Here is a 25329-nt window from a genome sequence, read left to right as displayed (position 1 = left end):
CTGGCCATTTGCTCATGAAATTTAGAGTAGATGAAGATGTGAGTGAAAATCCAAGGTGGTGAGAAAAACTTTCCTTGAAAATGAGGAGAAGTGGTTTTGTTTTTATTCCTTAGTTGGTGCATATGAGTGAAGCAAATTGCCTCCTCTGAGTATTTGGATGGATTCAGTTCTTCCAGGTTTGTCCAGGGGTACCTTCCCTCACTGGGCCTGAGCACTCTCTTGGGAGTTTTTAGGACTCCTCCATTTCTGTCTCAAGTAAATTATGTGCTAAGGCAGCAGCAGTCACACAAAATCATTTGGGACAGAAAAACCCAGACTTAACAGCTGCATTGCTAAGCTTCTGCATCCAGTCTTAGTGAGTCACTTTGCCTGTTTCCTCCTTTGGGAGACAGATATTCCCTACCTGGGATGCTGAGAAGGTTATTAGTTAATGTACTAATTAACCGAATGTGCTTTGAACAATAGAATTGCTTGAGGCAGTGGATCTCATGAAGGTCTAAGTCTAACACTGGTTTTAACAAGATTGGGCTCCCAGTTCTTATCAGCTGGGACACCTTGCCCCTGGCCAGGGAGAGAAGAACTGAGCTCCTATACATTATTCATACTGTTGGCACTCCTGAAGCACAAAGGCTGAATGCATCCAAGCTCCTTCCTGCTCCCACCACTGATGAAGATGGAGCTGCCACATCTGGGCTCCAGACCCACAAAACACAGATAAACCCCAAACCAGGGGTTTTTTTGACAACATTGCTGACCTCTTTAGTACATGCCCAGCAGTCTGTTTGTGACCCACCTCTCACCTTGCTCCGGAGCTCTGCTCACACCCAGGGCAGCTTCTCCCCTCTCTTCCAGAAGCTGGATGGTGGCAGAGAACTCTGAAGTGAGAGATGGCTTCTCTATCCATCTCACTGGGACCCATCCCAGGCTGGATTTGGAGCTGCAGCTGCCACAAATCCTGCAAGCCAAACCAGTTGAGGCTTTGGCCAGTCCTGAGCTCATCCAAAAGCCATTTTGTGCAGCTTCAGGCACCTTTTGTGTCTGTTGAGGCGACTGAACAGGGAAGTCAAAACCCATAGTGGAGATTTTAACTTACTGAAAGGTTCCAACAGAGATGTAACCACTGGAGCTGATGAAGGTTGTTTGCCTTGAATGCATGTTTGGTATGAATACAACAATCCTGCTCAACCCTGCACTGCCTCAGGGTGCAAAAGTTACCCCTTAAGAGTGACACTGTCCCCAGGCCTGGGGGCGCTGGAGGAAGAGAAATTGTGACAGTTTGGATTACTCAGGGAACTGAGTTTGTTTGCCAAATGTGAAACTAAATTCTCCTTCCACACCAGCTCTGCAAGCTCTGAAACCCTGCAGGTTTAGCTGGTTCCTCCCCAGCTGGAACAGAAAATGCCAGGCAATGTCACAGCTATTTCTTCTGTGTCACATTTACACAATGCAAAGACCAAATGGAACGAAGCTGAAAATCATAATTAGGCAAGCAAGAACCTACAGTCTGAAAAATTCATCCCTCTTTAGTCTAGTCTGAGGCAGGTATTGTATGAGACTCTGAAGAGCTGAGTTTTCAGAGCTGCATTTTCAGAACTGAACTGCTTCTGAAAGCAGGGCCCCTAAAATAAGCAAGATTAGCAAATGTTCCCACCTCCAGCAGTTCTGACGATGACACCAACAGACAGATTTTCATCACCCTTTTGGCTGAGCCCTTCTGGAACTGTGGACATATTTTCTACCGGCAGAATCCTTTCTAAAACTCCCCCTTTGCAACATAGAAACTGTACAGATTCCTAACTGCAGCCAAGTTTGACCACAGATCCAGCTCTCAGCCCTCTCTGTGGATGCAAAAATGCTTTGGAGAAACAATATCAATATGGCCTTGCTAACTGATGGTCTTGTGCTGGCTTTGACCCATCACTTGATTGACCATCCTCAACTGTCATTTCCTAAACCCATTTTTTTCCTCCTTGTTTGCACACAGCCACCACCCAAAAAACCTCTGTCCAGGGATTGGGATTTGTCACTTCTATTTCAGTTGCAGCAGAGCACAAAATAATGTAGGGCCTATGCAAACAAGTACTGCTGTTTTCTTTTGCTTTTCATTTCTTCCTTATGGTAAATCAGTGCATTCCAAACCAAACAAAAATCAGAAGATTTAGGACCCAAAGAGCAGCCCAGGGGCTGAGGACAGGTTGCATTTAGAAATGAAGCAACAAGTAGCCCTTGAAAGCAAATGAAATGTTTAACCTGTGCTGCATTCCTCAGATTGTTCCTGGCTTTAATGACACTTGGCAGGAGCTCAGGTGCCTGGATCCCTGAACACCCCACATGGGGGAGGACTGGGCTGTGCATGTGAACTCCCCTGGATAGGAACCACCTTCATCTTCACGGGGACAGCACTTGGTGTGACAGATCCCCAGGACACTCCAGTGACCACCAGTAAGAGCTACTTCAGTAGAGGTCAGCACTGTTTGGGTGTAGAGGACACCAGGACTGGGAATTGTAACCCTGAGTTTTGTCCCAACTCTGTCACCAAGCTGGACCTTTCAGAAGACCCTAAAGGACCAAGCAAACTTCAGCCACTGCACTACAAAAAAAAAAACCCCATTGATCCACACCAGCTCCTCTTTTGGTTTCATTTCAGCCCAGGCTGGTGCATTACCTGACATTTGTAACCTACTGCAGGGCTGTCGTGTTTTTTGCATAGTTGGGCAAAACTGCCAAGGAAAAGAAGCTGAAATGAGCCCTGAGGATCCTGCACATTACCTATCATATTCCCCAGTGTTCTCACAGAGCAGGGCTCAGAGCTCAGTCCTTCCCCTGACCATGAGGGGGCCGTGTGTCCTGTGCTCAGCATCCCATGGGATGAACGAGGCTTTGAAGCCAGGCAGCCAAACATAATCCACCTTTACCTGCTTGTGGCACAGCTGAGCTGGGATGAGCAGGCAGAGTCTGGAAAGCTGAGCTTATCTGTGTGTCACAGCGATCCCTTTGAACTGCTCCAAGCCCTTTGGAGCAGCCACCCTCCCTCCTGCCAGAGCAGCAGCTTTTCCTGGATGCCAGGCTCCATCCAAACGAGACACCCAAGGCCAAGGGAGGCTGGCACAAAGGCGAGCTGGCAGGAATTCCTGCACTGGATGCTCCCAAAAAAATCAACTTCCGACACCACCCGCCCCGTCAGGCTCGAAAACACCCCATGAGGCTCAAGCACATGGCAGAAAAAAGGACAAGGGGAGGAAATAAAGGGCTGTGTGCTGCTGTTTGGGATCGTGGCCATGCTGGCTGCAGCTCCCCTAGGCTGCCCCAGCCCATTGGGAGAGGAGCAGGAGCTGCCCAGGCTCAGAGCGAGCCTTGTTCCCATCACACCCGGAGCGGCCGTGGCAGACAGGGATGGACACAGTGCCCCAGCTACCTGCAGTGGGGCACACAGGGATGGACAGAGTGCCCCAGAGGTATCTGCCTGCAGTGGGGCACACAGGGATGGACACAGTGCCCCAGAGGTATCTGCCTGCAGTGGGGCGTGTGCAGCTGATGCGCAAGGATGAACAGATGGGTTGATTACACAGGGAGAAATGGACACTAATCGTATCCAGATTCACCAGCTGCAGGATTTCCTCCTGAGCCCTAAAGTACAGGAAGCCCATACCTGCTTGGTTATCCTGTCTGTGTTCATTAGGCCCTCCCCCGCCCTGGGAACCGCAGCTCCGCTAATCCCCTGGGCAGGGGAGGGCCGGGACTGCAAAGCTGAGATCCAGATGGGAGCTCCTACCGTGCTCAGGCACGGCTGGACCAGCCCTGGCTCAGGGGCAGATCCTGCACAGCCAGGCTCCACCAGCTCAGCTCTCCCTGCTCTGTGAGTTTGTAGCCAGGCTCTTCTTTTGCTGCTGCCTCCCCGAAGAGCCAGAAAGATTTGCAGGTGAGCAAGGTCAAGAGCAAAGACTGTTGGGTTTGACACATCATTCACTGTGTGCCTCCTCATCTCTGCTGAGATGCAGCCACCCCTAGGGTGGGGTTTGGTGTCTGCTCACAGCTGTTGGGGACAGGGAGAGAAGGAAGTTTTGTGGATTTAAGGCAGCAGAAGCAATTCCCCATCACACTGTGGGATGACTGGCCAGACTGAAGTGGGAGGCGATGTTGGAAACCTCATCTGTATTATATCTGGACACTGAAACATGCCAAGTGGATGGGTTTCATCACCTGCTTGGATTTTGTGCAGTGCCACCTTGGAGGAAGGAGCAAAGCCCTCCTTTTATCCGTGTTCCTCTGCATTCATCCCAGCTCTCTTCAGAGGCAGCAAAGTCTCCCAACACACAGCAGCTGGAGGGATGGTCCCAGGCATCCTCCCTGTGGGGCTGCTCAGCTCCAGGGGTCTTAGCCCAATCCTCCTCCCACCAACTGGAGCTCTGGGAGCAGATGTGCAGACACTAAAGCTGACATCAATCACACTGGCACCAGCAGCTGCCCTGACTTTTGGTGGAGTCTCTGTGAGGAGTTTCCTGCTCGGAAAACTCTACAACCCAACTTGTTGCTCTGAGTTGGGATTTTGGGACCTTCTCTCCTTGCATGTCCAGGGTGCCTCCACTACCAGCCTGAGCTCACCTTTCTGTTGTCAGAATTGCTGCAAGCAAATTAGGCTGCTCCCACCCTTGTGCCTGCTCCCACCCTTGTGCCTGCTCCCACCCAGATTCACGCTGGCTCACGTGCCAGGATGCCATGTGCTGCCCCACAACCTCCCTTTCCCTCATCAGAGCTGATGCCCAGTGCCAGGCAAACCCAGACTGAAGGATGGGAGAACCTGAACTCTTGGTGTTACCCCCTGAAGCTGCCAGGCCTTGCAAAGCTGCTTCAGGTCTTCACACCTGGCAATAAAACATCAGCATGGACCATCCTGTGAATCCACACGGGACCCAAGATTGACATAAAGGTGGCTGTGGCTGCCCTGCAGACCCCTCAAGCTATGGGGAAGAGGAAGAGGAGGAAGGAGAAGGGAGGAGGAGGAAGAAGCACAGTTTGTTGTGGTCTTGCAGATGAGGAGAAAGCTCCTGCCCAGCCCTGCAGGAGCCAGGGATGCATGGCCACCTCCCAAGGCCAGCAGGATGGTGATGCTGGCAGCAACCACAGAGGGGAAAAGCACTGCTGGGGGAAAACCCTGGTGTGGGAATGAGCAGGAGAAGTTCATGTGAGGCCACCCCCAGGGTGACATTTGGTCTCCATCACCTCAGCAACACAGCTCCCACCCCTCTGACTGTGCAGACCTCTCCTCATGCCGTGCTGGTTGTGTCCTTTGCTGGGCTACTTCTCTTACATTTCCAGGACTATCTGGAGAGCAGCCTTAGCATGCCAAACCCTGCGTGTCTCGTGGGCTTCCCAGCTGCAGAGCCAGACAGCACAGCTCAGTGCCCATGAGCAGCCCTACAATAACAAACTGGTCACCTCCTGTGTCCTCCCAGAGCTCACCTTTCGCAGCAGCCAATTCTCACCAAAGTTAAACAGTAGCTACAGCAACTCCAACATAAAAAAACAGTACCACAGAAAAAAGGTAGAGAGAAATTAGGAGCAGAGAGAGAAAAACACTGCAGGGAGAAAAAGAAATGGTATTGATTCTTCTGAGGCCCAGCTGTGGGGTGGTACAGAGGGTGAATCCAGTCTGGCTGTGCTTGGACACCAGGTTCCCCATGGATCCCCCTCCCAGCTCTCCCTTGGATGGGCTTCTGCAAGGATCTCATGAAACTTGTACCCCCAAATCCCTTGGAACAATTAGTGGAAAGGCTGAGGGTGGAGCCCACAGAACTCAAATTAGTCTCATTGCCTTTTATCCCTTCTTTCCCCACAAGAAGTGGTTCCTGGAGTGGTGAAGCTGCTTACTTGGATGGTCCAGCATGGGGGAACCTTTCCCCCTCAGGTCTGGCCTGTGGAGACACAGAGCTCAGCATTTTCTGCAGCTGTAAATCAGGCAGTTCTCATCAATACAAATTTTGCTGTGAGTTGTAGGGGATTAAGAAAAAAAAAAAGAGGAAAAAGAAAAAAGGAAATCACAATTCAAACCCTGCCTTGGCCAAACTTGGTCCTTTTAAGGAAAGGAAATTACCCAGAGCCACCCTTGAGAAACCTGGGGGCCTGATCCTGCTGTGAGGAATGTCTGTGCAAATCCAGAGTGGCTCTGCTGCCTGCTGGGGGTTACAGCAGCTGAACGAGGCTCCAGCCTCAGAGCAAAGCTCCTGGTCTCCTGCCAGGAGATGGAGCAGAGCTCACACCAGAGCAGCCTGAGAGCAAACTGGGGATTCAGAGGCAATAAACAGCAGAAAGATCTGACTCCCCCTTTCAAGAATTCACCCTTTCTGCTGAGCCATGTTCTGGAAGCATGAGCCCTGTTTTGCTGTGAGCTGTGGAATAAAACAGCTGTGTCCCTTGGCTGGATGGCTCTTCCAGGGGTGCCAGATGTTTTGCTTAGGACACGTCAGAAGAGCCTTGCTTGAGTTCAGACTTTTTTTCCTCTCAGGCTGCTTGCAGGAGCTTCAGTGGGGTTTAGGGTTTTTTTTAATATTTGTTCTCCACCAGATTTTCACAGGAAAGCAATAGGGATTGGGAGCAAATTGGGAAAGGTCTGGTTTCACCCCAGCCCCTCTTTGTATAAATAATCTGCAAGGGAAAAACTGGAATGATGAGTAAAACACTCATGCTGCCTTTTCACTGGAATTAAGGGTCTGGATGTAACCCACTGTGTCCACATGCTCTGCTGAAGAGACCACCCTGGCACATTTTGGGGGTCAGACCGGATGCCTGACTGCCCCCAGCTCCCACAAGGTGGGAATTTCAGCTGCCAAACCAGCCATGGGGTGTTGTGGAAACAGCACAAGCAAGGTCCAATAATGAACCCCAGCATCCCAGCCACCAAACCAGGGTGCATGAGGCCACACAGCTCCCTGCAGGGTCGGGAAGATGTGAAATGCCCAGGACACCATCTCTGGGAGGCTGTCACCATCCAGGTGGGTGAGGCAGTTTGGGGAATGTTCCCAGGGCAGGGCTGATCCAGCCAGTGCAGGCTGCTGGGTCACAGAGGCAGAGAAGGGCTGCAGCATTTGGGTGCTTTGTGGCCAGTTGGAAGGTTTTACTGTAGGGCCATGTGTTGCTCACTGAAAAAGGGGGTTTTTTTTCAGAGAAAGGAGGAGGAGCAGGGAGGCTGGGCAGCGAGGAAAAGGAGGAAAAATTTGGTGAAGGAGGAGGGGTGGCTTTCATGGCTCCGAGCGCCTGCGGAGTGCGCGGCAGCCAGGAAGGAGGACCCTGCCCTGCAAACAAGCTGCTTTTGTTGTGTCCCAGCCAGGCCTAAATTAAGTTTGACAGAAAGAGGGCATATTCCCCCACGCTGGGGCAAGCCCTGGGCTCGGGTAGGGCTGGGCCACCCTGCGGAGCCTCGGCCGTGCCAAACCTCGCCCCGGTGCGAGGCGCGAACCTGCACGAGGCCGGAGGAGCCGCACGGCCCGGGAACATCCCGAGCCTTCGCAGGGCTTCCTCCAGCAGAGGCCGGGAACATCCCGAGCCTTCGCAGGGCTTCCTCCAGCAGAGGCTGGGAACATCCCGAGCCTTCGCAGGGCTTCCTCCAGCAGCACCCGGCCCAGCCCCGAGGCCGCCGTGGCTCCAGGAAAAGCCGCCTCTGGAGCGCCCCGTCCCGCCCCGCTGCCGGGCATCTCCCAGCCCCGCGCCCGCCCGGGCACGCCATGCCAGCGTGGGGAACCAGCCAGCTTCTAAACAGTTAATGCTGACAAAACCAGGAGGCTTGAGTTCCCTCCTTCCCAGACCGCTCCTGGTGGAACTCACCCCCTTCAAATGAAATTAAATAAAATTATCCTCCTGCTCTGCCCTCGCCCCTGTGTCCTCCCCGCTGTCCTCTCGTCCTCCCTGTCTGTGCATCCGCTCTCGCCGTGCCCCCACCCTGCGCTGGCGCTGCCGGGAGTGCCCGTGCCCAGCGTCTCCCACCACGTTTGCTCCGGCTGCCATGTTGAATTGCAAATCCGACATGATTCGACACATTCTCCCCCATCGGTGGTGCCCGGTGGGGAACTAAAGAGGCGCCCGGGCGACAACGCCCAGCTCCGGGTGGCTCTTGGGGACGTCCCGGGTGGTGGGGCGAGGGCAGGGAGAGAAATCACCCTCCACTTCTGCTCCAAATGCTGCACGTAGGGACCTGCCTATCTGCTATACATCCCTCTCTAGGAGACCGATTAAAGTCGGGTGTTTTAGCACCAAGGGCCAGAGAACTCGGCGGGAAAAGGATTTTGGGGAGAAGGCAGGTTACAGCAACAACAAAGCAACGGAGCAACTGGAGGAACAAAACGTTATTTCAAATCAAAGGCAAAAAAAACCCCAACCGCACGGACAAAAAAAAAAAAAAAAAAACCAAAAAAAAAAAAAACCAACCAAAATTAAGAGTGAGGTTCGATTTCGTACCAAGGCAGCAAGAGAGACGCACCGTGGAAGAGAGTGGTTTTGTTGTTGAGTAGTGGCTGGATTTAGCTCCGCTTATCCGGACAATCATCGGGGAAGGATCCTTTTCCGAGAAAGGCCAGTTTGAGTGAGACAGCTTTTTTTTTTCCCTTCTCTCGCTCGCTCTCTCCCCTTTCCTTCTCCTCGCAGCTCAATGCCAAGAAATGGGCGGTGCCTGGATGCCAGGCTCCATCCGAACGAGACACCCAAGGCCAAGGGAGGCTGGCACAAAGGCGAGCTGGCAGGAATTCCTGCACTGGGAGCTGCGCGCCTGCGGGACGAGCCCGTCACCTCCCAAAAAATCAACCTCCGACACCGCCCGCTCCGGAAAGTTGCCCCGTCAGGCTCGAAAACACCCCATGAGGCTTAGCACATGGCGAAAAAAAAGGACAAGGGGAGGGAAAAAACCCCCAAGACCCCTCTTTGCATCAACGCAGGTTAAACAAAAGGCCTGGGGAGGTGGATTATTTTTTTTCCGCCCTCCCCATGCTCCTTTTCCCGCCTTCCCATCCCTCTCCTCCCTCCTCTTGTCCTCCATCGTTGTCTCCCTCGCATGCCGCCCCGGCGTCCAGGCAGAAATGAGCCCTTGGCTCCCTCCTTCCTGGTTTTAGCACGACAGGAGGTGGTGGGTCCTTGAATAGGAACACACACACCCAACGCAAGAGGGACCCGATGGGGGCAGAAAAAAAAGAGGACAAAATATATCTATGTACATACAAACAACAACCCACCCGCCATGGAGGACAGTTGGGAGCAGTTGCTGCCCAGGGTGGCAGATTGGGGGTGGTTTGGATGCCAGGGGGTATTTTTGGCCTTATTTTGTTGCTGCCCAAGCACCTGGGTCGTGCCGATTGTAAAAAGGAGTCACGACGGGTTGGGAAAGGGAGCGGAGGGGGGGCAGCTGGGGTTGGTAGCACTGCTGGGGAGATGCCAAAAAACCAAAACAAAACACGTTTTCATTTTGTCTGCACCAGCCTGGGCGCAGGCGAGCGCGGGAGAGAGGGAGGGAGAGGGAGGCGCACGCCAACAGAAAGCCGCCGTGCTCAGACGCGGGCCTGCGGCCACGTCCCTCCGCAGCCGCCCCAGCAGCCGTTCCCGCTCCCTCGTCCCCCTCTCCCTGCCCACCCGGCTTCGCCTGCCAAGTCCGAGTTGGCACGGCTCCCCCGGCTGCGCCGAACAAAGCCGTCACCCATCCCCGAGCCGGCGCTGACAGTAAGCAAAGTGACAGGCGCATCTTCCGCATGTTAATCCAAACGGCAAGAAGGCGAGCGAGCAGCGGAGGCCCCCCCCGTGCCATGCACACACACCCCCCCCGCCACCGAGCCACCCACCCCACCCTTGGCACCCGACAGCCCCGGTGGCCTCGTGCAGGGATGGCGAGGCCCCCGCCGGCGGGAGCACCGAAGGCTCCTCGTCGGCGAGGCTTAAATCGAGCCGAAGCCCCGCTCGGCGGGCAAACGAGGCCACTCGGCATCTGCTGTACCTGTTCCCGCTGCCTTCATCTCGCCTTGGAACCGTGACAAGAGCGCACTCGCCTCTGGTGGGCTCTCAAAGCCGCGGGTCTGTAACCCTTTGCAGGAAGTTGGCACCGATCCCAGGTAGGACTTTACTCCCCGGCTCTCGCTCTCTCCCCCCACCTCCGCCTCCTGCTCCCTCCCCTCCGCTCCCCCACCCATCCTGTCCCTTGGGCCCCTCTTGCGTCCCCCAAAACGCCACCCGGCCCCCGTTCCCCCTGCGCTGCTCACCCGCCTCGTTGGCTGGGGGTAGCGTGGGGGGCGGCCGACGGCTGCTGGGCGCCCACCGAGCCCTCGTGCCCACCGCCCTTGCACACATACCCTGGAAGGATGACCTGGGCAAGACAGAGAACAACAACTTCCTGCTCCGGCTCCCTAAAACGCCTGTTTCCACGCAGGGGTTAGGCAGCGCGGCGAGACGGGGGGAGCTGGGAGGAGGTTTGGGGGTTTGTCGTCATTGAACCAGGCTTTTTTTCTTTTCCTCTTTTTTTTTTTTTTTTGGGCTTTTTTCTTCTTTTTTTCCCCCTTTTTTAGTCTTTTTTTTCTATTTTTTCCTGCCTTTTTTCCTTTTTTTAATGCTTTTTTTTTTTTTTTAAACATATATTTTTGCCCTGCAGTCCAAACCCAACGCGAAGGGAAAGGAGGGGAAGAGAAATCAAATGGGAAGAGAATAGCTCCAAGTCGGCAGGACAATGCACGGGAAACGGGGAGATTAGCGTAGCTCTCGAAATCCATCACGCCCGCCCCGTTTCTGAACTGTTCGCCCCCGCGCCTCGTCTTTTTTAATTCTCCCAGCTCCTGAATTATTCCAGTCCACAAGCGGGAGGGGAGCGCACAGTCCGGAGTCCCTCAGAGCTGCCAAGAGCATTGCAACAGGAAAGAAAGGAAGCGGGAGAGGGAGAGCCAGGCAGAGCCCTCACAATCGAGCAGCGAGAAGAGCAAGGAAAAATTAACATCCAATTAGTGCCGTGTTTAACGAGGGAGACAGAGGCGGCTGTTGTTTTATTGCCCTGTTCTTTTCAGGCGCATCTGACAGGCAGCAGGGAAGGCACCCCTGCTCTGAGTGACGTCATCATATTTTATTTTTTAATTATTTCCCCCCCCCCCCCCCCGTCTTTCCTTCTCTAAGTTTCGCACAGACGATCTCGGCAACTCTGCCAGGGAAATTTGGGACTTTCTCACATTCAAGCCACCAGCTCCCCCCTCCACCTCCAGCCTCCCCCCCCATCCACCGACAGCAACCCCGGAAAAACAACAGCGCCAACCCACCCCAAAGTCTTTGTTCTTCCAAAAACAGAAGAAAAAAAAGGAAGAAAGAAAAAAAATCAGCGTTGGGATGAGAGCTGGAGGGAGCCTGGAGGAGGTTTCTCCGCGTGCGCGTCCGAGTGTGTGCGTGCGGCGGTCGGTCCCTCTCCCGTCCCTCTCCCCAGACGCTCGCTCGCCTTGTAAAACTTTGCTGCATGTGACGCTGCTCCGGCCTCCTCTGGCAGCCTGACAAGAGCCGCCCGGCCGCAGAGCGCAGGCGGCTTTTCAGGGAGAAACTCCATTCCGAGGGATGGGAGCATTCACATGTCTGCAGCGAGGGGCAGCGCCTCGAGCCAGGGCCGCAGCCGCGGCGATGCCCACCCTCACCACGCCAGCCCGGCCTGGGGTCACAGCAGGGGGAGAGGGGCTGAGTTTAAAGCTGGGGAGACTTTGCCCCTCGTGTTTCTCCCCTGGGATGGGGAGCCCAGCGTGGTGTAAGTGTCGAGGGAGGTGTGCAGGGGTCACGGGGGCTGCAGGGAAAGGAGTCTGACCTTGTGCTGACCTTGTGCTGCCACCTCTTCCCCAAAAGACCCAGATCTCCTCAGGGTGGGATGAAATACCACCGGCTCTTCCTGAGAGCAGTGCCCAGGAGGGAACAGAGCAGCTCAGTTTAGGAGGATTTGAGGGAGTTTACCCTAAAAAAAGCCCACAGCAGGCAAGCAGGAGCATGGAAAGCAGCTTCCCCACATCCTTCCCATCCTCTTACCAGCCGTGAGTGATGGACAGAGCTGTCATTGTCAGCGTGGCAGGTCAGGCTGCTGTGCCGAGCTTTGCTCCTGTGCTCTTTGTGGCCTCTTCTCCTTGTTTCCCGACCGGATTTCCATTATCCAGGGGGAATCCACGAGGACCTGGTTCCTCTGCAATTCCCCATTTGGAGTGAAGGCCATCCCAGGGGATGGAACTGTGTGAAGACAGGGACAGGTCCAGGGCCCCCACACCGCTGGTGCCTGGGTCCAGTCCAAGTCCCCACCCTGAGCATTTCCTGGCACCAGCTGGCCCCAACACCCCGGCAGCAGGATCTCTCTGTGAGGGTTATTTTTTTACATATATATACATTTTTTTTAAGGAATTATTTGCCTACGTGGAGCTCAGCACTGCAGGAGAACAGAGCAAACAGCCTTATCGAGGGCAGCTGTGCCACAGGGCACTTCCTCATGCGTGGCTGCAAGATGGGGCCCCCCATGGCTGCGGGGGAGGGCTGGCAGCCCCTGGCCTTCCCGCTGACCAGACACCAGGGAGACACCAGGCACCATCCAGGCATCGGGAGGGCTCTCTGGGATGTTCCCTCCCGGCTCCACGCCAGGAGAGCGGCACGGCCAGGAGGGGGTTTGGACTGAACGGAAGGGTCTGCAGCAGGACGGCTCTGCAGGGGAAAGAGGAGGATGGAACGTTGGCTCTGAGCTCAGCTGCACTTCCCTGGGCACAAAGGCTCATCTTGCTGCTTTCCAGATCCTGCCAGACTCGAGCATCCATGCCCAGCGGAGAGACAAACCAGCCTTGACCTGAGATTCCCTCTCCTGGCTGCTGTCGCTGCCTCCCTTCTCCCCCGGGCAGCTGGGAGCAGATGAGGCCAAAGTCCCAGCAATCTCAGTTCTCCACTGGAGGCTGATAAACGGTGTGGGCAGGGAACAGCAGCAATCCCCACCCAGCCTGGCTTTGTGCAGGAGAGTCAATATTTAAACCAGAGGTTGTTTCCTGGGCAGCCAGGGGAGCGCCAGCGGGACAAACCCCCAGCTCCATCCCGGGTGCCAGACCCAAACCTCCTCCTCCACCCCTTCATTTGTTCTCCCAACCACATGTTCCACCCTGGATCCCCCCATTCCTGTGGGATCCCCCCTTCAGCTGGGATACCTGAGCACCAGCTGCAGGGCCAAGCACTGACTAATGAGTAGCAATTTAAGGGAGAGGGATGCCCAGCCAGGGTTTGGGTTATCTCCTTGCCTGCTCCTGGTGCAGACATTTGTCCTTGTGGTGGGGGTCCTCAAATGAAATTTGTCCTGGGGCCCCTCAAATGAAGGATGGGACAAGGGATAGAAAGAGGAGGTGAGAAAATGTTCAACCATCCTAAGCATGGCAGCCCCTTGCTTCAAAGTAAGGCAGTGCAGTGAAAGCTTTGAAACCTGGTTTTCATTTAAATTGAGCAAAAACTACAGTCAACTGTTGGGTTTTCAGCCAAGTTTGTGGGCCCTGATGAACTGGGCAGAAATTACTGGCAGGATGCATCCACTGGTGCAGCTTTAGGTAAATCCCTTAGGTAAATTCCTTAGGTAAACTCCTCAAAGGACAGGAAATAGCACTTTTCCCTGCAGAGGCTGTCAGGAGGTTTGACAGGCATGTGAGCAGCAGAACATGGCTTTAATTTGGAGGGAAAAGGTACATGTTCCTGAGCAGGTGCTGTGTGACCTGGCAGGTGCAATGCCCTGTGTGTGGGAGCAGGTCATAAAACAAGGTGATTAAAGGGAAGGATGGAGCTGTGAGGGGGAAGATGGAATGGCTGAGCCCACCTCACCAGTCTGAGAGAGGCAAAGGGTCTCTATCACCCCTTTCCACAAGACCTCAGGGTCAATTTTAACTCCAAAAACCTAATTGCACATATATTGCTTCAAGCACCCAAGCCCTCTGCTGCCTCCACCTTCACTCCAGGTGCACCCACTGCAGTTTGCTCAGCCTAAATATGCCCACCTTCTGTAAAGGTGAGGAAAATCAGGGGGAATCTGAGTTTTAAACAGCTGATTTAGACCCTGATTTGTAGAAAAGACGAAAGGAAGTGCCTGTCTTAACCTGAAACCTTCCCTGAGGGAGCACATTATACAGGGGAAAAAACAATCACCAAAAAAACCCCAAAAAACCAAACCACCCAATAGTTGTTTTATAACTGTATTTTGGAGCATAATTAAATCCTCTTTGAAATCATCTCTGGTGTTAGGGAACAGGTCCATGCATTATTTAACTGTAACACACACTGGGAGTGAGGGAGGACAGACAGGACTGACTTCACACCACTGAGGGGAGCTGGGTGGGGGCTGCCACTCCCAGCACACACCACCACTGTCCTGCAAGCCCTGCCTGGGGTGTGCATCAACCCTGCCTGCTGGAGAATAAACCCCCTGTGATAGCAGGTCCCCAGAGGACCAGGATGAGATGTTGACTCCAGCTGCTGCTGCTGCAGCACGTGGGAACCTGCTCAAGGAATGCTAAACCTCTTCCCAGGGAGTGCAGCATCACCTCTGTGCAAAAGACTGCTTTGTGGGGAACTGGAATGGGGGAATCTGCCTGGCTGCCATCACAGCACAGACTGGTGCAAAGAAATTCTTGTCTGGGGAGCTGAGCATTAAATTCTGCCTTGTGCCACTGGTGAGCTCTGCTACACACAGAGCCAGCCATGCTCCACTGAGCACCAGGAGCCTTCAACCCTGATGCCTCACCAGCCTTTGGCCAGCTCAAGGTGTATCCCTTCATTGCAGACAGCCCTGGACAGGCTGCAGGCTGCCCCTGCTGCAGGAGAGCCCTTTGTGTGCAGCTCTCAGCTCCCGGCAGCTCCGTTTCCATCAGCAACAGGAGCAGGAGCCCAGCAGGGCTCGTGGTGCTGCTGGCTGGGAGATGCCCCTCGGTGCAGCCAGGCCAGTCCAACCCAGCACCCACCTCCCCCAGAGTGTGTGCAGGCTGCCTGCCCAGCCCACAGCTCTGCTGGGTGTATCCTAAACACAGCCCATTCCATCAGGGAAATCCTGCCCAAAGCAGCACCACTGCCAACACGTGTCTCTTGCCAAGGGCCCTCTCCTTGTCCACATCCCATTGCTGCCCTGAGCTGGGCTGGACCCATCTCTTTGGGACTCTTCTGTTCTTTGCAGTGGGACTCTGTTTCCCTTCCCTATTTTGATCCTATAATTTCATTTTCATGCCTGTGGGAGGTAGGATATTCCTGGGTGATCAGATACCCTCAAACCTGAAATATGGATGCCAGGTTGATCTTGCCCAGGATGAGCTACCTGCCAGGCAAAGGGGCTCTCTCCAGAAAGAATGAGGCAGGAGGCTGTCACCTGGCATAACCTTCCCAGGGAGGTGACCTTGGATCTCCTGCTGCTTTTCAGCTCAAGCAGAACAAAGCAGTCTTTTGTCCCCGCAGCTCATGGCTGGTTCCTTTAGTACCTGGGCATTTTCTGGATTCCTGGACTTCCCCAGCAACTCCAGAGCTACAGCCTGGACCAAAGAGACAACAGCTTTCTGCTCTCTCTGCTATGCATTCCAGTTGAGACAGCCACGAGGATGGAGCTTTGGTGCAGCTGGAGCCTGAGCCAGATGTCCAGAAGTCTGTTCCTGGCCTTGCTGGAGAGGAGGTGTCAGTTCTGGCACCATGGACTTTGGATCAGAAAATAGAAATATACAGATATCGAAACAAGCTTGGGGTTTCTTGAGGAGTCCAGGTTGATGAGCCGTCCCTGCCGAGGCGTCAGTCGATGGGGAAGGAGGCTGGGATGGGCGCCCTGCGGAACAGCAGGCTGGAGCCACGGAACAGCTGCCCCTGAGGAGGAGAGCCCGGGGTCAGGGCAGCCTGAGACCTGCCCAGGGAACTGCAGCTGTGGTAGCAGGGCCCCACTCCATGCCCATGGCAGGGCTGCAAGGCTTGGGCACCCTGGGCTGCTCTGCAGGACAAAGCGAGGTTCTAGTCCGGTGGGTGCTGGAGTTGAGCATTTCCCCCAGGGGTGACAGATGCAGAGGGGAACACTCTGTTGTGTGCAATGCAGGGATAAAAGCTCACAGGCTGCAAGCTCGGGGTGTGCAAGGGGCAGAGCAGCACTGCCATGCTGGTACCAGTGCCAGAACTGGAGGGACAGAAGGAGCCTACAGAGCACGGCAAGGATGCAGCACAGGCACTTTTGGAGGATGCTGGAGACTTAGGAAAGGAGCAGAGGGAGCCCAAAGCGCCCTGTGTGCCCTGCTCCCTCACCTGGGCACTGAGGTACCTCCAGCAGTGGATCCAGGATGCAAAGGCGGGAGCGTAGGGAGGGAGGCCGGCGCGCAACCTGCACGGCAACAGGGAACAGCTGAGGTGGATGTGTCACCTTACCCACACAGGTAACAAAAGAGCAGCAGGAAGTGTGAATGAGGACACGGCGACAGTGTCCACACCGGGCTGGCAGCCAAGTGACAGCTCGTTATTTACAATGCAGCAGATCTGTAATTTAATTACCCCTGGAGTGCACAAACAAGGAGCGTTACCTGGAGACTTTGAGAGTCCAGGACCGTATCTACACCTTCAAAAGCCAGCAGATACTGAGAAAACATGGCACCAGACTTGGATCCCGTTCCCACGAGCAAAAATGCAGAAGACTTGCAGCAGAGCGATTGGGAAGGCAAGCTCGGTCCTGCTCCTGTCTGCTCCCATGGCTGCCATAAGAGCTCTGCTTCCCTCGTGCTGCTCTCTGGAGCCAGCACTGTCCCTTTGATCCCTGTGCCTCCAGCTCAGCTCAGACCACCACAACTCTCCCGATTTCTCACCACCTGAGCTTTTCTGCTGCTCGTGTCTGTGCCCTCTGATCTAAAATTATAAGCAACCTGGGACAGGAAACGAGCCAGCTCTGCGAGGTGCCACAGAGTTTACGGGGCTGGAGGAAAGCTTTACGGTCGTTAGCAGCCCATTCAGACAACAAGGGGCTGCAAGAAAGGAAGGAAAAGCTTTAGATCTCAGTGTGAAGGACATACCCACAGTTGTTCACTGCCATGAGATCTCCCACGAGAAGGAACGGGTAGGTCAGCATGCTCACAGCGATCTGAAAGCACAGAAAACCAGCAGCCTCTCTAACACTCCCCATGTCAAAAACGCTATTTCCAGCTTTTGCATGTTAGTGGAGTTATCCTTGGATAAGGAATGTCAAGTACAGACCAGCCTGTCCCCGGAGCACCAGCTCTCAGCTCAGAGGTGGCAGAGGAGGGGAAAGGACACAGCTGCCTACATACCCCCATCACGAACTTGGTGTAGCTCCGGATCACCGAGGCCTGGCTGAACTGCAGAGAGAAACCAAAGGCGTTGTGGAGCAGGGGGATGACACCAGGCTGGCACTGCCATTATGTGACACTCCCTGAGCCTGAGGCGAAGGGCAAGGGGCAGGAGACTAGGCAGAAAGCAAGGGAGAGCAGCTGCATTCCAGCTAAGAGTCTGGGAAGGCATTTGGGGAACTGTGATCCCCCGAAGTGCAGGTGAAGCACAGCCCTGAGCAGACACAGCCCCCAGCGCCCTCACAGGGACATCCCCAATGCCTGGGGTCTGTATTAAACCAGCCCCTGTTCCCCAGAAACCCCTTCCCACTGCAGGTGCTTGGTCCAGACCCCAAGCCCTCCCTCAGACACTTCCACTCACGTTGTCATCCACAGCGTAGGTGTTGATGAAGTGAGCCAGGAGGTTGCAGCACCAGAGGAAGATGACATCCCCCAGGACATGAGGGACTAACCCACTGCAAGGGCAAAAAGAGAGGTGTGAGGTGCAGGAGGGTCCCAGTGTCACTTCCTGAGATGTCCAGCCCTCCTTCCCTCCACCAGCTCAGAGGAACTCCACTCCCCCAAAATGAAATTCTTATTTTGGGAGGAACTGAAAAGGGAGATTTCAGGGAAGAGCTCTCAGCCTTCAAACTTGGTACTACACATACTTGTTCTATCCCAAATCCCTTCTTGGCCCAACTCCTGCTGAGAAACCCAAGTGAGACACAGATGAAGTGGTTTCCATTTCTGAAGATGCTCTTTTGGATGCAGAATGAGAAGTTCATCTCTTAGTGGAATCTCCCTTCTTTTAGAAATCAAAATGAGGGGTTGTTCCTGCACAACTCGCTCCACTGAGAAGTGGGAGTAACTGGGGGAACACTTTGATTTTTCCCAGTCCCTGCTGCCCCCAGGAGCACAGTTCTTTGGTTAATGCCTCCCACTGACATACTGGAGCTCCCAGCAGCACCAGCACTACCAGCTTTTGCAGTTAATAGCACTAAAACTTAAACAAAATATTCCAGAGGGTTTCTCCAGTTTGTTGGTGCTTCTGCAGCATCTGCTGCAGCAGGGCAGGGTTTCCTGCTTTTGCAGGGGTTATTCCACTGCAAAAGGATCCAGGTGTCTGTCAAACCTGTGTTTCACCAGCAGATGTGGTCAGCTCTGAAAAGGAGCCTGTCAAGAGCCACACAACTGTTTGCTGAGCTAGAAAGAGCCACCTCCAGGCACGTTAATCTGAGTCATTTGTTTCTTCCCAAACACCACACTGCCTCATCAGAGCAAGGGACCAGTTTGTTTCCTGCTGTGGTTGCTGCAGCAGCAGAGCAGCAACTGGGACTGGTTTTGGGAACAACCTGTGCATTGTTAAGGCCCCAGCAGCCCTGGGCATGCAGCTGAGGTCTCAGGGGCCAGGCACAGCAGAAACCTTCAACAGAAGATTCACTGGCTTCAAAGATGTGATACATGAGAGCAGCAGACAGGACAAAGAAATCAAAGCTCTCTGGCCCCAAAGAAATGCTCTGCTTTGTGTTTGGCTTTCAGCCTTTGTAAAAACCATTCTTTCTCTAACTCAAAGTTAAGTCTGAAGCTCCTGAGCTGCTGCAGATACAAGAGCCTAATAAATTCCAGAAGCAAAAGGCTGGGCCAGGGCAGCCCCATAAGGAAAACCTCACCCAACTGTTGATAGGGAGTCAGACCGTTTATTCCACTTCCAATAAGGATCCCATCCCTTTCTCCCCTCCAAAGTAATGACAGCTGCTGGCCCTGAGCTGGATGACTGGAAACCAGGGGTCTGAGAGCTGAACAAAGGAACTAAAAGAAGCCAACAAGCCAAAGGCATCAGGCCTGAAAACCCCTCCTGGAATTCCAACACTATCTTTACTACTATTGACATAAAAAAGTGAGTGCTGCAATTCTCACACCTGCTGAGACATCCAAGATCTGAACTGGGAATATTTCTGGAACATGATGAAAAGCTGGAATAGCAGCAGGCAGAGGAGGAAGCCTGAATGATGTACAGTAATGTGACCCAACCCAGTGCAAGGGACCTGGGACAAGCCAACCTTGAACTGACCATGCCCAGCAGCTTTGGAGCTCAGGGAACACCCTCCTGGGCTGGCAGGAGCCTGTTGCAGATACGAGGGAAAGGGAGATAAATCCATTCCTGAAAAGTCTTTATCTCTAGCCAGGCACACACCCAGAGAGTGTGTGCCACTGTTATTGCTGGGGGTGGTTATAAGGCCACAAGAAACAAGTGCACTGCCACGATTTTAGGGCAGTGGATGTGCTGGGATTGCTCCAGGGCTGAGAGGAGAAAACAGTTTGGTCCTTCAGATACAGTTTGTGCTCCCCTCACAGCAGTGGGATTTCCTAACAGGGTTATAGAGCATGTAGAACTTCAGAGCCCTCCTGAGACAATTTGGGTTGTGTTAAAGCCTTTCCTGAGAACCACTAAGTTTCATTAGGCTACCAGCAGTGTTTATTTCATGTGGATGGAAGGGAATGTGGTGGCTTCTTTCAGATCACTTCCCTGGGAGGTGGAGGGTTGTGAGCAGCCTGCTCCAGCCATGCCCCACTCACAGGGACCATCCCAGAGCATCCTGTATTTAGTGGAGCAGATTTGGAGCTGCACAGCTCAGCTGAGAAGCTGTGGGCTTCCAAAGGAAGAAGCAGTGACACTCAATGGGTGGGGTCTCTGCAGATCCCTGGCCATTTCCCCTTGGGGAAGGACAGGGTGAGACCCCCTGTGATCGCTTCCCTCTTCCTGATGCATTCAGGTTTCATCTGGAGGGCCATATTTTGTGACTGCAGAGCCACAAAACAGGCTCTGGAAAAAACACAGGCATCCTGGAAACCCCTACTGAAATTCCAGAGCTGCCTTTACAATTATTGACATAATAAAGTGAGTTACCTCCCTACCATGAGCAGAGACAGCAGGTGGTTCTACTTTCATGTAGATGTGAAAAAGAAAGGCAGGAAGCATTAATTAAGGGTTCAAGCAAAAAGGTGTCCACTAAACTTCCATTTGAGTGATGCACCAATTTGCCATGCTCTGTAAGCAACTGGAAACACCTTTCAGCTCCTCCTGGTCCAGGCACCACCATACTCAGAGCACACAGGTAGCCCTGCTCATTACAAGCACCGATGGTGCTCTGCAGAGGAATATGCTGCTTATCCAGGCCCTGGAACTTATTGTTGCACTTGATCTTGGTGCCTGTTGCACAAACAAATCCTTTAAATGGCCCTTCATTGAAACACAAAGAAGCACCAAGGGAAAAAGTAAGATAAGAAAAAACACAGCCTCCACTGGGCTCTGAAGGTTTGATTGAAGATAAGATCTGGGCCAAACTTAATGGTCAAACTGGAGTGCTGTCAAAGGCACAGATGTAATCGTGGGAGTAATGTGGGAGTCCCTTGGTCAGACAAGGTTTCAGCTCAGTGTGACTCCATCTGCGGGTGGCAGAGCTGCCCTGGAGAGCCATCAGTGCCTTCAGGCTATAGGAGAAAGTATTTAAACAACAATTCACTTACACAAAGAATCCCAGGACCCCTTCTTCCTTAAATATCCTGCCAATGGCACTGAACACACCGCTGCCAAGAAAGGAAAAGAGCTGTGAGTGTGCAGAGTTGTTCCACCTCTGCCCTGTGCAGCTTCATACACATCCTGCAGCCCTCAGCCATCATCCCAGCAGAAGGCAGCTTGTTCTGCCTATTCTCCTCAGACCAGGCAGGTTTGAGGAAGGAAGGTCATGTGTGTACTCTGCCAGTCTGCAGTGACACCCAGGAGAACACCCAACCTGCACACAACTGTTCAATGCTGAAGGTACAAGAGCTCTGTGAGGCTTTGTGAGTGGGTACAGATGTTGTGTGATATGGTTTGATTTGGATGATTCTAAGCCCAAGAACCCAGTCTGCCTTTGGGAACTTGAGCTGGCTGTTGTGGGCTGGCTGCAATCCTGTCTAGTGTGCCTCCATATTGCTCCACAGGCAGTCTTGCCCTGCACAGAAGCAGCTGGTACTGCAAAAGACTTGGAAAAATTTTACAGACTAAGCAGGGCTACAGCAAAGCTTTGTGTTATCCACTCTGCCTCCCTGCTGCCTTCCCTTTCCATTAATAGCCAAAGGAAAAAGGCAGGAGACTCGCTGTGTGATCAGCTAGGGGTGATACAGCCCCAAACAGGCACAAGGTGGAACAGAGGCACGTCAGGGACAGAGCCCAGCCTTCCCACATCCCTTCAAGCCCCAGTCACCCACCCTCTAAGCACATCTCAGATTGACTTTTCAGTCTCTCAAGCCACCTGGATAACCCTGTTTCCCACGGCATGGGAGCCAACATTAAGTTTCATTAGGGTTTATTTCATGAGGATGGAAGGGAATGTGGTGGCTTCTTTCAGATCACTTCCCTGGGAGGTGGAGGGTTGTGAGCAGCCTGCTCCAGCCATGCCCCACTCACAGGGACCATCCCAGAGCACCCTATATTTGATCTGGGGTCAGTTCCTGGCACCCCTGACCCCAGACCCTTCCCAGCTGCAGCCACTCACCTGTATTTGACTTCCCGGCCTACGAACTGGACCATGCAGCGCATGGAGATCACTGGGAGGAAAGAAACACAGGGCTGATAGACAAACAAATCCACTTTGGGTTGTAATGGATGTGAAGGAAAATGAAACATAACCCTTCTGCTCTCCCTCAACTCACAGCATCTCCAGCTCCTCTCAGTGGTCATCAGCACTGCAAGACTCATTAGAAACTGGGGCCTTTCCTGAGCCTGTAAGTGGTGGGAAGGATTTCAGAGGATCACAGAGAGGTTTGGGTTGGAAGGGATCTATCAGGTCCCTATCTTTTTCCAAAAGATCTATCTTTTTCCAAATCCCCTGGCATAGGCAGGGACACCTTCCACTGTCCCAGGTTGCTCCAAGCCCTGTCCAACCTGGCCTTAGACACTTCCAGGGATGGGGCAGCCACAGCTTCTCTGGGCACCCTGTGCCAGGCCTCCCCACCCTCACAGACAAGATTTCTTCCCAATATCCCATCTAACCCAGCTCTCCAGCAGTGGAAAGCCATTCCCTGTGTCTCCATGCCCTCGTCCAAAGTCCCTCTCCAGCTCTCCTGGAGCCCCTTTAGGCACTGGAAGGCTGCTACTGGCCCTAACTCCAATGGGATCTCCTGGACAAGGTCCTGGATGAGTGGCAAGAGAGAAACTCATTGCTGAGCTGTGTTAGTGCCTGAAGGCAAACCCCAGCATGAGCCTCATATGATAGAAAGCATCGTAGGAACCATCCCCCTGAATGTGCAGGGTTTGGGGTGACGCCCAGTGTGGAGGGGGCTGCCAGCCAGGGGACAGGACTCACCATGCAGAGGGTGTGAGACAACCCGGGACACACACTGCATCATCATCTCGTGGGAAGTCTGGGAAGGGAGGAGAAAACACCTGTGAGAAAAGATCTGCTGCTCCTCCTGCACGGCCCAGGCCCTTTCCCTCAGTGTGAGGAAACACATTTTTGATCCCTCTTTTGAGATCTGTTCTTGGGGTGAACCTCTACTCCTGTGAATTATTTAATGGATAGACACAGAATGGCCACTGATAGACAAACAAATCCACAAACTTCTCACCACAAACTTCTCACCCTAGTTTCTCTCCAAGTAATCTCACCCCAGGGATGTGCCCAACCACTCATAAATGGGCAATATCCACTTCTCACCTCTCTGACCACTTTCCTAAGTGAAGTTTTCACATCATCCTTGTTAGACACGTGCTCCATGTCTTCCAGTGGAAAAGCCTGAGTGGAGAGGGAAGCAACATGCTCAGAACTGATGGAGATGCTGACCCACAATGTCTGAGGACAGGGGGGAACCACAAAAAGCCGTGCTCTAGATGCAAGGGCAAGACAAACAGGCAAGAAGGAACACAGGGGAAGAAAGGATGGAAAATAAAATAGGGGAATAGAGGAGTCACAAAACTGCAGACAGAGGATACAAGGCACGGGGATGCCAAATCAAATTAAAATGATTTATAAATTAAAAAATGCTTTTGGGATAAGGGCACTGGAAGACTATTCCCTTAAGAGATGGAGAGGGATGGATGCATCAGTCCTCCTGTGCAGCCCTTGCTGCAGTAGCACTGACCCTGCAGGTGATTAATGGAGAGAGAAGCTGAACTTTACCTTCTTCACACTCCCCCTGGTGATGGTTGATAAAGTGCTTGAGATGAGGCGAGGAGTCAGGCCACGGAAGAGGCCTCTCTTCCCGTCCACTTCCACGATGTGTCTGGCTGGGTGGGATAACACCAGACTGCTGTCAGCTGGGAAGGGGACAGTGCATGCAGAGCACCCCAAACAGCCCCAAGGTTCAGCTGAAACCATGCCAGGCTCAGCTCAGCACGGCAGCCACTCCCCAGCCCCACAGTAAGTGATTTATTGTAACAGTGCTAAATAAACTTCATAGTGGAGGACAAGAATTCTTACTCTGTCATCTGGCTAAGGTGCAAGGACAGCTCCAATATTTTGGGCTACTTTTTGTCTTTTGATGGTTTTGCTCACCTGAAAGGGCTCCAAGGCAGTTTGGACTGAACCAGGCAGGGGGGATCATCCCATGTGTTCTGTGCTGTCACCTCCTCCCTCCACCCCAGGAACGGTCTGACTCGGGGTTCATATGGATCTCACAAACCCACGTTCAGTTCCTGCCCCACCATCTTCTCCCAGGCAAACTTCCTCAGGTCTCCAGTTGCAAAAAAAAGCCCAGAGATCCCATTTCTACTATAACAAGGTGGGATAGAACCCACTATGTGCTACTGACTGCTCCTGGCCCCTGTCCTGTGCTGTCCAAGTGAAGCCAGGCGGGCTCTGCACCTCTCCATCACCCAACACTGCCCATATCTCTGGAATTTACATCTTCCAAAGGGCAGGACTGGAGTATTTCCAGCCCTGGGTGTCCCAGGATGGGCTTCCAGGGCTCTCATCCAGCTCTTGTGCTGGTTCCACCCCATAGATACCACTGGCTGATTTTGGGATTGGCCCAGGTCAGCTGTCAGGACAGTGCATTCCTCTTCCCCACAGCAAACCCGCTGTGACAGCAGGTCACAAAGTATTCACCCACCTCTCCCATACTGCTCCACCCACAAAAAGAGGAAAATACCAATTTTTTTTTTCCTATTAAACATATTACCTGCCCTTTTCTTGGTATTTCTGTCCCTTTAGGGCTCCATCTACAACACAAATGAGCAGGGCAGGGGGCATGTTATTCCAGGGGCTGTTTTGTAGCAGAAGGAAAGTATTTTGTAACCTCCAAAACACACAAAAACCTCCTGCAACAAACCTACAGCACCTAAAACCCCCCAACCCCTCCACCATGGTGCAAACCCAGAGCAATGTGCCACAGGAACACGATGCAGCACCAACACCTCCCTGTCCCCAGCAACAGGTACACAAATGTGACAGCCTTGCAGGTTGTGGTGGTTTATGCCTCACTGCAGCCCTGGGATGATCCCAAGGGGATGTGGGAGTGCTGCTGAGGGTCAGCTCAGGCTGCCTGGCAGCTCCCAGCCCTGGTTCAACGAGGGCAGAACCTCGTGCTGGCAGGGAAGGACAGTCACTCACCGTAGGTGAAGAAGCCAGGCAGGTACAGGACCTTCCTTCCCAGCACATTTCTTCCAATGGTTGGAGGTAGTGGCTCATGGCCAACCTGAGGGAGAAAGCTCATGAGCAGGTCTCTGTTCTGGTGTTCCCAAAGTCCCTGGGATGAACAGGATTGATCCCAGCATCCCCCATCACTCTCAGGCACTCCTTTCCCCTTCTTATGGGGTCCCTACATTACATGAGATCCTCCACCCTCCCATTTTGGGGAGACCCTGTTACTGAGAGAGTTTTGGGGTTTCCTATCTTGCCTTATATAGGAAACCCTATGGCAGAGGACTAATTTTATACGGGTTCCCCGATTGCTGGGTGTCCCCATTCCCTGTCACAGGAGAGGTCCCAACACCCCACTATAAAGGAGCCCCCACTGTATGGGGGGGCCCTACCCCTCCATTATATGGTGTCCCCTATTCCCTGTATAG

The 25329-nt window shown here is 53.4% G+C and overlaps 1 protein-coding gene across 1 annotated transcript in view; it reads right to left on the bottom strand.

Moving 5' to 3' along the window:
* Positions 1-14166: 14166 nt before the first annotated feature.
* Positions 14167-25329, bottom strand: part of MTCH1 (mitochondrial carrier 1) — a 12060-nt gene continuing 897 nt past the window's right edge. The window contains exons 2-12 of the mRNA XM_084220640.1: positions 24872-24956; positions 23441-23547; positions 22979-23056; positions 22628-22685; positions 21818-21869; positions 20808-20867; positions 17662-17755; positions 17262-17309; positions 17007-17074; positions 16252-16327; positions 14167-15825 (exon numbers count right to left, since the gene is read on the bottom strand). Of these exons, the coding sequence (XP_084076766.1) occupies positions 15754-15825; positions 16252-16327; positions 17007-17074; positions 17262-17309; positions 17662-17755; positions 20808-20867; positions 21818-21869; positions 22628-22685; positions 22979-23056; positions 23441-23547; positions 24872-24956 (798 nt within the window). The 3' untranslated portion in view covers positions 14167-15753. The remainder of the gene's footprint in view (positions 15826-16251; positions 16328-17006; positions 17075-17261; positions 17310-17661; positions 17756-20807; positions 20868-21817; positions 21870-22627; positions 22686-22978; positions 23057-23440; positions 23548-24871; positions 24957-25329) is intronic.

Source organism: Fringilla coelebs, assembly GCF_963513975.1.
Source record: "Fringilla coelebs genome assembly, chromosome: 23".
Taxonomy (NCBI): Eukaryota; Metazoa; Chordata; class Aves; order Passeriformes; family Fringillidae; genus Fringilla; species Fringilla coelebs.
This window is presented reverse-complemented; position numbering and strand designations above follow the sequence as displayed.